Below are 11,031 nucleotides of genomic sequence, written 5' to 3' on the forward strand. Positions count from 1 at the left end.
GCCGGTACGGAGCTGAAAACGCCCGGGTGGTGCCATAAGGGCGCACCGAAACCGTCACCCACTGGTGTAGTCCAGGGTATACGCGGGTATACGGCGTATACCCACTTATTTTTCAGTCATCATTGCGTATACCCACTTCTGAATCCCCCCAGATGCGCACCATTCAGTAGTATCTGCCAGCCAAATTGCCCACTTTTTTGCGTTCACCGTACACCAAACGCGACGGGGCGACAAGATCCCATACAAGTGAACGTAGAGACGCGTATCGGGCGAATTTTTCGCGAGAGAAAACCGGCGACAAGTTTTGATTTGTCGCGTCACACTTTCGCCGTCGACAAATTCGCTCGAGTTGAAATATTTAAACTTTAACGCGAATTTCGCGTGATGACAGCCAATCAGTGTTCAACAGCGTGGCCACTGAGTGACATATGTAACGTAACAGGCAATCGGCGTTCAACCGTCAAACTCAGTGCAGTCTGGGGTGAACTGCAGCATGGAGGAGAAAGTGAATGTTGCCGTTTGCGACTCCCGGAGCTCTATATATATAATAGTATATAATATAATAGTATATATAATATCACGGCCAAAAGCCCTGTGTGCCATGACCCACGCTACTCTGCCTCTTATTGGCTAATACTCGCTGCCTTTACTGATTTGATTGTTGAATAATTTGAATGATGATGTTCAATCATCATATGATATTTATATATACACCGATATTATATATATCTAACGAGATGATTGATGTGGAAGAGAATGATGTGCGTTTTTTTAATCTAAGGTGAAATATGAACAAGGATGCATTGTCAAATTCAGATCTGAAGTATTTTATTTAAATAAATGTTCAAAAAATTACTGAAACACCATGTTTGCCTCATCTATATTTTACATTCATGCAGGCTGCCTGTGTGACCAGTAATAGCTACAAACTGCTCCTGATCAAGTCATGTTAATTTTATAATAGTGGCCCACTCCGGCGCATGCTGTGTTGCAAATCAGCTGTTCAAAGACACAGTTTACAAAATAAATTACTGACTTGCCAAGTGAGAGAATAGCTGTCATTCCAGGAATAAGGAATAGGTCACTCAAAATGCATAGTTGTCTGTCACTAGTCTGTGGGCCAGTATTGATTTAGTTTCATAATCCTTCCTCCCTGAGATCAAGCAGCAGAAATTATGTGACAATGAACAAATACTACTGAAGGATTTTTGGGTAAGCTAAATAGAGTAGTCTCACATGTAACTGTTTCTAATACAGGGCGTTTTTCTGGGCTGCGTTGAAAAAAGGGCAAACATTTAGAGTATACCCACTTCTCCAGGGACCACTACACCACTGCCGTCACCGTAGTACCCACGGCAATGCAATGAACGGCAGTTAATTCCACTGAATTAAAAATAGGTTTACCTTGAAAATTTACTAATTTTAAGATGGAAGATTTACTGTATTGTTAATAAAAGTATGGTGGGGATCGCGTGGAGCAGCAACATGTGAGAACTGTGACTCAAATAAGCACATAAGCTGCAATATCTGCACATAGCCAAAAGGGAGGCGCACCAAACATATAAGCTGTAATTACTGCTCATGACAACAAGATGGCAGCATCATTACACAAATGAGGAGACCGGAGGCGGGCTCTCAAAACCATAGCCAATCAGAGGACGTAGGACGTCATATAGGCCACGCCTACTCCATACAGAGCAGGTCCCAGAAGAGGTCAGAGATACTAGAGGCAGGTTAACCTCGGATGCTCCGCGTGTGTATACAATTCCCCTCCTATTGTTTCATGTTTACCACACCGAAACCAGGCCAAATGAAGTGAGCAAAAAGCGATCCTGACTGGAGTACCTTTTCTGAATAACGCAACACGACGCCGCGCGTTTCCTCGAGCTCTGCACGTGGAGAACTTTATTCACAAGTTAATTGATGATATTAACCCTCCCTCCCCCATACACATATTACTTCACTAGTTATGTCCTTAATAACTGTATGGAGAAATCGAAATGCATGATATTAATGATACTGAAGTCATAATATTAAGAGAGAAATAAATAAAAATCCAAACTCCGCCTTATTCTTCTGTAAATGTGGCCTTTTATGATTTGTTGCGGCTGTGGACCGACGGCCAGCCCTCACATGTAAACCCTCCTTGTGTTTGACATTTGTATGCAAACTGCCAGGACAGGGTGGGGATAAACAGTGCTTAATGATAAATGTGGGAACAGGTTTGGGTTAGACAGTGTTGGAGGAAATATGTAGGTTAGAGTCTAACCCCTCCCTGTTCCATTACCACATATATCCTTAAACACTGTCTAACCGTTAGACAGTGTTTAAGGATATATGTGGTAATGGAAGAGGGTGCAGGTTAGACAGTGTTTAAGGATATATGTGGTAATGGAAGAGGGTGCAGGTTAGACAGTGTTTAAGGATATATGTGGCAATGGATCAGGGAGGGGTTAGACAGTGTTGGAGGATATATGTGGTAATGGAACAGAAAAAGCCGTAGGCCTACATTATTTCTTGGGTGAGATTGATATGCATTTCTGAAAGTAACCCGCCTACAGTTACCAAACGAGCGAGTAAGTTTCGGCACAGTTGAATATTACCTCCCACTTCCCCACTCCCCTCCAATCAGAGCATAGCTACGATTTTGTGGACCAGCGGACGAGCAGCTGAGCAGCTTGAGGCCACGGGACCATGCGCGCTCGTGTTTACAGGGGGTGCATCGCAATGGCGAGGCGCACTCAGCTTTTGGCCGTGTTCTGTGAATATATTCACACCGGGTGCTCCGGCGGGAGTCCTGGAGCTCTATATCTAAATAATATCATATTATACATAGATATCTATCATATTATATCTGAAAATTAATCCATGATTTTTATAGCAGAAGTGCAGTCAGGATTTCCATTGCAATGTACTTTACATGGCTACTAATTATCCAAAAGCTTGTACTTTAATTTATGCAAAATGTTAAATTATGGCTTACTTGCCAAAGTAGGATATTATATAGGCTACGTGGCAAAACGTTTGGCAATTTGGAGGTGGTTTACATTCTGCCTAGTGTCATTGTTCTTCAAAATGTGCAGCGCTTTGCCTTTCATGTTGGACTTAAATAGCCTGACACATTTAGATTTCAAGCCTTAACATATCCAGTCCACCTGGAGAGAGCGACAATAATGGGGAACCACTTCACAAGGAGTCGCCTGGTTTGCACAAACTAGTGGAATATTGACTCAAGTGGTGGCCTAGTAAGACTACTGACGAGCCTAAACATTGGAGACATTGCCATACAATAAAATTAATAAGGAAACGAAAATAACAGACTAGTGTGCGTGTATGTGTGTGAAAGATTGAGGGTTTTGTTGACGTTTGTCGTTACGATTGTCCTTGTGATTTGGTTAAGATCATGATTCACGTTCTTTTTGTGAATGATTCTTTTGTGCACTTTCCTAAATGGAAACATTGTCTCCTTTTTTTAAAGGTTTATATGGAAAATGATTTCATGCAGTTGGACAATGTTGTCAAATGTAAAGTAAAATCTAGGCTATTTTAATAACACTTTTGACACGATTTTTCTCTTCCTTCTGAAAACTGAACATACCTATAGCTGCCAGAAGGGGGCGCGCTTACACTTCTGTCCCTCCCCATTTTTGTCGATGTAGGGTTTGAGAAAACAACGTTGTAATTAATCAGTTAACAAATAATACGCGTGTAGTAAGAAAGGCTTGACCAACCGATAGGCAAAACTCAAATAGACACTATAATGGTCCCAATTTGCCAATTTTTTTTTTTTAAAAAGCTGGATTTTTCAGGGGGGTAGCCGTGGGGGGGGGGGGATTCAGACCCTTATATTAAATTCAGGCAATGTGTGTGTCCGTTCGATCATGCCAGATAAAGAGAAGACTAAACAAACATCTAGTCACTGTTCTATTTGGCTTCAGCTTACTGCTGAGCCATTGCTAAACAAATTCTAAGTAATAAATGAATCCCCAGTCGGTCTGGATTGTTGTTATATGCATGACATATACAGGTATGTCACAAATGTGAGTGGTCCTATAACAAAGCAATTTGGAAGACCTGGCTTGACTTGGCCTACAATGGTCATGCTTTAGCGTTTCATGAGTCTCAGATATGACGCTAGATGGATCTGAATCCATGGCAATGATTCAGTACAAATACAATGCATATCCACTCAAGCTTTCACACAGCCTCTTGTTTGTTATGCTGACCCAAATAGCTGGAATCTTAACCCTGCAGACAAAGCTGTTTGTGTATTTTTGGTGTGTGTGCTGATTCTCCAGGAGACAGACCCCTCGGCCCAATATCCTCTCACTTGGCCCGTCAGCTGTTCACAAAGGAAGGAAGCAGTCAATCCGTGTGCGTGTGGACACTTTTTGTTTTAATGTGACCTTGTAAATCATACATACAGGCCTCCTCCCATCGACCATTACTCAGGGCCTGACGTGTCTTCTTATTGGTTAGCGTGCTTGTCTGAACTTGACATGGCTGCCCCTCATCTCACAAGCCACAATTCCCGCATTCACCCGTTGTGAATAATAGTTTGTTCAATCCACCCCATCCAACATAGTTTTTTCTTCTGATAATTAATACTCCAGTGTCAAATCAATTTACGTGTAACTTTTAAAGAGGTAAGAGGTTTAAGAGGATAGAAGCGGTACTTTGTGTAACACTTCCTTTTTGTATAATTCCAAATAAGCGTCATCTTCCGCATTAGGTCCAAAGACGTCATATCAGGGAATCTGACATTTTATGTCCAAGTATGGTAACACATTTATTCATTTAAGAACATTTCTCAATGCTTAAAAAGCCACTTATTACAAAATGATTTCACAGTACCCTTTACTGGTATGCCTTTGCTAAGAATATGGTAAATGTACGGTATTACATTCAGGTTTAAGAACGCAAATAAGTTTCAGTCTGGTACCTGTTACCCCCTTGTTTCTTTTTCACTTTTACACCCGTTTAATTTAAATAAATCCAGAAATTAGGTACATCATGAAAAGGTTCTGTTTCACTCTTTCTTTTGCATTTTTAGCTTAACTTGTTATTCACCAACATGTTGAAAACTGTACTAATCGTACGCAACACTCCTGTACGTGGCTGAACGTCCAAAACAGCCACTTATAGCAACAAGTAGGCCTGCTTCAGTTAGGAAGCATGACAATAATGCGGCATAATCGTTGATAACTCTTCATTTAGATGACATATGCACGACTGATCGCCATGCAGGAGCCACACGTGGTTTGTTTTATACATTTACGTGGATCGACTTCTCTTAGCCATAATAGCCATGCTATGGGTGTCCTCTTCCTCTTGCTGCCGTCGCTGGTGAGGTGTGAGTGGAGGCGGAGGTTCCTCAGGGTCGGCCGGGTCCGGCCTGGGCCTTGTACGAGTCCAGATGCCGGGTCAGGTCCCCGATGCGCACGTCCTTCAGGTGCACAAGGTGCTCCAGCCTGTTCACCTTCATCTGCAGGATCTAGCGCACGCACACACACACACACACACGCGCTCACACGCAAACACGCCGAACACACACAGGGCAACATTCAGAGGCGCACACACACACACACACACACACACACACACACATACACACACACACACACACACACACACACACACACACATGCACACGCAGGCACACACACAGGTATAGACACAAACACATTCATAGGCACAGACACACACACACACACACACACACACACAGCCACACACACAGGTATAGACACAAAAACACATTCATAGGCACACACACACTCACACACACACACACACACACACACACACACACACACACACACACCCACACACCCACAGGCACACACACAGGTATAGACACAAACACATTCATAGGCACAGACACACACACACACACACACACACACACACACACACACAGCCACACAAAAGGACAAAAAGGGAAATAGTAGAAATAGTCTCAGCGATTTGTGAGATGTCATGTAGTGCTGATGACACCTCCAGCTGAAAGCTCCCCCGGTTTCGACAGACGGACGTTTCATCCTCTGAGGAGGTAAGAGTCACGTCCGCTCAACACTCAGTGAGTCATAGACCACAGCTAATGACACATGTTGGACATCCACATTTTGCACACACAAACACACAAATGTACACACACACACACACACACACACACACACACACACACACACACACACACACACACACACACACACACACACACACACACACACACACACACACACACACACACACTCACACATACACTACAAGGCACATGTATATAGTTTACCGGAAGGCTGAGAAACTTGATGAAATTAAATGATCTCACAGCTGAGTGCAACTTGCATTACAGAATCGTTACAGATTAAAACATCAATCTGTTTTACCACGTCTCACTTCTTGACCATTGCCAACGCAGCAGATGACACACACACACAAACTCAAGCATTTTGTCTCTTTTAAACGTTAAAGTATCACAAGGCACAGACTAACCACAGAATTAGAACAAAGTCTATTTGCAGATTCCAACGGTCAGCAGTGGTATATTTTTAGTAAAGGCTGTATGTTCTAATGTGCGTTTGCTCGGTCCAGTCAGGTAAAATGCTATTATGCCACTGGAGAAAATTTGGTTGCAGCCAGGTATTACAAACACTTTCAATCCATCATGATTACAACATGAAAGTAAGCAAATTGCAGAGAGCAAAAATATACTGAGTGTAATCAGTTGTGCATATGCAGCCTTCAAATTAAGTACAAACAGAATAGCCTATGCATTTTTTTTTTCACTTGTGTTAAAACTTCATCGTCTGCTTGGAGATAGAAGACTCAGTTGGAACCCTGTATCTTCTGATGAAGGTAGGAGCTTCAGGGGTTGGTCAGTACACTCCAGCATGGCATGGCCCATAATTACGACCTCGTCGATCGCAAAGGTCAAAGAGATGAGATTGGTTCACTCCGAAAGCTTTGCTGGCCACTCAAATACCAACTAAGCCAATCGTATTGGTCAGATACTGTCAAACAAGACGATTCAGTTCTCTAGAAAAGATCATCATTTTGGTGCAGATATTAAAAACAATTCTCTTTTCTAGAGGAATACAGACATTGATGTACCTGCTTGGAAATGGCCTCAGCACTATTCTGAAAGAGGAACCTATCATCATACACAAAATGCTTTTTTTAGTATTTGACACATTCAGTTCAAGAAAAGACTCTAAACCAAGACACCAAGCCACCATCGCCCGGCGGCTGACCTTGTTTCACCCCCTTCTGCAGGCCAACTCTGAGCGAGTCATCTACAATCCTTAAAATGTGTCTGGTCGTAACTTTCCCAGACAGCTATTTGTGTACAGAATACAAAGAGGTGGAGAGATGTTACATCCTTGGATTGAACCAGTGGATGAGTAGAGCTTGTATGTCACTTTGAATGTTACATCTGCAACTGAAGAGGGAATCTGGTGTGTGTGTGTGTGTGTGTGTGTGTGTGTGTGTGTGTGTGTGTGTGTGTGTGTGTGTGCTTGTGCTTGTGCTTGTGCTTGTGCTTGTGCTTGTGCTTGTTTGTGCTTGTGTGTGTGCGTGTGCCATGCCTGTGAGTATACCTCCACAGTCTCCTGCAGCGTCCTCACAGCCCTCTCCTTCTCCTGCAGCATTAACCGGAGTGCAGGGTCCATCTCTGTGACGTCGCGCTCCAAGGCCTTGGGTTTACTGTCGAGCAACAAAAGAAGCCCCAAGCACTGACGTTAGCGGAGCTAGTTGTTCTCTTCTGACGTAAAGGGATTCTGTTCAGTAAATACCTGCCATTCACCGGGAACCTTTGGATTCTTTTGCTGCCCTCCACGGCTTTCATCTGAGCCTGAATGAGGGCCTCCAGTACATGTGTTTCTGACGAGCACAGCAGACAAAGCATCAGAAGAAGGCCCTGTCGCTGAGTCCGGGAACCGGCCCGTCTCACAGCAGTTGGAACGTGGAATGACCAATCGGTGCACACCAGGACGGCATGACCCACCCTGTACCACACTACGGGGGCACCAGAGGAGCACTCTCCTTTGACATGACCTATAGAAGAACCCCCGAACCCCACAACCAGGTCTGGGGGGGGGGGGGATGAGTAAGAGCCGACGCATCCGGTCGTGATCCGGAGAGGGCAGAGGAAGAACAGAGCGGCACGGGAGAGCAGAGGAGGAAGCAGCAACAGAGGAGCTTTAATGCGTCTGGCCTGGTCGGGGGGGCTGGTGACGGGGCGGGGAGAGGGGGGCTTGGTGCTGGTGACGGGGGGGGTGCTGGTGACGAACCGCGATAAGAGCACCAGGGCTCTGTGTCTGAGAAAGGGAAGGGGGGGCCGGGGGGTGGGGGGGGGGGGCGGGGCAGGGAAGGGGGGGCAGCCACCCCGAGGTCAACGTGAGGGGAGGGCCCCGGTGGACAGACGAGGTGCGGGGAAACATAAGGGAGACGGGTCACTGGCTCCCCTTCCTGTGTCAGCCGGTGTGTGTGTGTGTGTGTGTGTGTGTGTGTGTGTGTGTGTGTGTGTGTGTGTGTGTGTGTGTGTGTGTGTGTGTGTGTGTGTGTGTGTGTGTGTGTGTGTGTGTGTGTAATGCTTCTATGTGTGTGTGTGTGTGTGTGTATGTGTGTGTGTGTGTGTGTGTGTGTGTGTGTGTGTGTAATGCTTCTATGTGTGTGTGTGTGTGTGTGTGTGTGTGTGTGTGTGCGTATGTGCATGCCAGCCGTGTGTGTGTGTGTGTGTGTGAGTGTGTGTGCCAGCCGTGTGTGTGTGGCCACGGTAATCCCTGGGACTGCCTGTTTAACTGATAACTTCAGGTCAGTAAACCACCCACCATATGGTGTTAGAGGTTGCAGAATATATGCTTATATATATTATATATATATATATAGGGTCATTAGGTTTTCCTCACAGTGGTCGTTATCTTATACATTTCCCACACTGGTTTGATTGCAGGAGGTCAGTTACACCCTAATGTTCCACCAGCGCAGAACACAGTGATTCCACAACACACTGTTACCTCACCCACTGAATGTAGCGGCGATGATCACAGACGTGTGTACAAACAGTTGGGGATAAGAATTAGGTCAGTATGATCGAGGCAGACTGCAGACTTGAATTGAAGGTAAAAGGAAAATATGCTACCTGGTGGAAGTGTCTCTTGGTTCTTGATGTTGTTGACGTTGTGGTACTCAAGTTCCTGACAATCAGATCAAAGGATGGTTATCATCTGTGGGGGGAAGATAATGCACCTCCCACACACACCAACACACACACAAACCCTCACACGCACACACACCGGCAGACACACACACACACACACACACACACACACACACACCAAGGTGTTTTCCGTGACTTGCTCCAGTTTGAGGTCTATCTTCTCTCTGAGGGAGAACAGAACTGGCTCTATCACTCCTGCAGTTCTTAGCGCTATCTTCTTGATCCTCTCCTCGCCGACATCAAAGTCGAGCTTGGAAAACACCTTCCTAGACACACAGAAGGAGAGGGAGAATGTGGGTTGATCAGAGTCTTTGTTTGGAATGGGAAACACATGGCTAGGATGGGATACTACTTCGGGGTTTGGCCTTATTCATCTGGAGGCCATCTTGGATCTAAACGCTGACTAGGTGTGGGAGCTGAATGGGGATTGCTGCATTCAGTTCCCCCCACCCTGAACCCTAAAGGAGGGTTCTGGGTGGATCAGTACACAACACAGACTCACTATAAATCTCAGGTTGGCCGTGGGCCGTGTTAGCGGCCAGGGACGGAGCGAGTGGGAGTGTAATAAATGGGTTCTCACGGATCACTGCGAGGACCTTTAACACCATCACTTATACAACAGCAACATGTAGAGAATACAATCCAAGTCTCCCAGTGTTGCTGATGACATTTCCTCTTGGCTCCATTCAACGTTTCTCAGGCTGCACTGCAATGCTAACTTTGAGTTGATGTGACACCATCTTGGACATTGCTTAAATCTCTCACCAAAACCCATTGGCCTACTCAGTATTAAGAAATATCTGCTCTTGTCTGTCTTTGCTTCCTCCTGCCTGCCAGCGCTATTGTTTATTTCTGTCTTTATGTTTTTTAGAGAAATAATGCATAATAATAATAATACAACTTATAATTATTTTTATAATAATTGATTTTATTTATTTTTGGACTGGGGTTGATGCATACACAGATCATGGATTATGGATAGAAATATGGATAGATCACTTAAACAACAACCATATCGGCCGCCTCTTAGGCCAGAGTTTATGACCTCAAATATAATTGAAGTCTGCCATGAATAATAATAATAATAATTGATACAATAATTTACAGCGCTTTTCTAAATACTCAAAGACGCTTTACAAATAAGAAAGGAATACATACAGACAGTACAGACATTCAGAATAAGAGGCCTATACTCTGGCTATGGTAACCAGCACCAGAAAGACCCAGTAAGACAAAGCTCATGTGGTCATGTCACCGATCATCTCTTGCCTGTTGAGAATGCTCCAGTTACTCATCTTCTGCTGGGTGGAGTTTGCAGGGCTGTAGTTGTGCAGCTCAACAATCTTCGGGAAGAAATGCTTTACAACCTCTGCAGCCATCACTAAAGAGTGTTCATTGAAAACAAACGACTTTAGTGAAGTGTTCATAAGTCTCCAATTGCACCCAAACTACAGTATTTTAGTTAACAGAGACATTTTATTGTAGGGGCAGCATCTGCGTCGACCCCCTCGCCTTCATTCAAAGTAAAGTGAAAGGCTACCTCCATCGCTGAAGTCGCGTGTAATGTGCTTTTTGGGTCTTGACAGAGGTATTTGGTCTATCCATGCGTACAAATCCTGCAATTGCTCTTCATTTAACTCGTGATCCATAATGTAATCACGACATTTGGTGCGTTTCAGATGCTTCGACTCTATGTGTGCAAGTTAGCCCGCTGCTATCTCCTCCACTGGTCTGTTGATATCCGTTGCTACGCAACCGAGGCACGACGACAGGACATGGGAAATGATTCAGTGATCATAATCGAGTTAGAT

At 44.6% G+C, this 11,031-nt stretch overlaps 1 protein-coding gene across 1 annotated transcript; it reads right to left on the bottom strand.

Moving 5' to 3' along the window:
- Positions 1–4,373: 4,373 nt before the first annotated feature.
- Positions 4,374–10,901, bottom strand: spef1 (sperm flagellar 1). Its single transcript, XM_060074078.1, has 7 exons — positions 10,761–10,901; positions 10,490–10,601; positions 9,339–9,486; positions 9,143–9,197; positions 7,794–7,881; positions 7,599–7,704; positions 4,374–5,494 (listed from the first exon to the last, which is right to left on the bottom strand). The coding sequence occupies exons 1-7, from the start codon at positions 10,867–10,869 to the stop codon at positions 5,375–5,377; spliced, it is 738 nt and encodes a 245-aa protein (XP_059930061.1). The 5' UTR covers positions 10,870–10,901; the 3' UTR covers positions 4,374–5,374.
- Between the last annotated feature and the right edge of the window lie 130 nt (positions 10,902–11,031).

This window comes from Gadus macrocephalus, chromosome 15 (assembly GCF_031168955.1).
Source record: "Gadus macrocephalus chromosome 15, ASM3116895v1".
In the NCBI taxonomy this organism is placed as follows: Eukaryota; Metazoa; Chordata; class Actinopteri; order Gadiformes; family Gadidae; genus Gadus; species Gadus macrocephalus.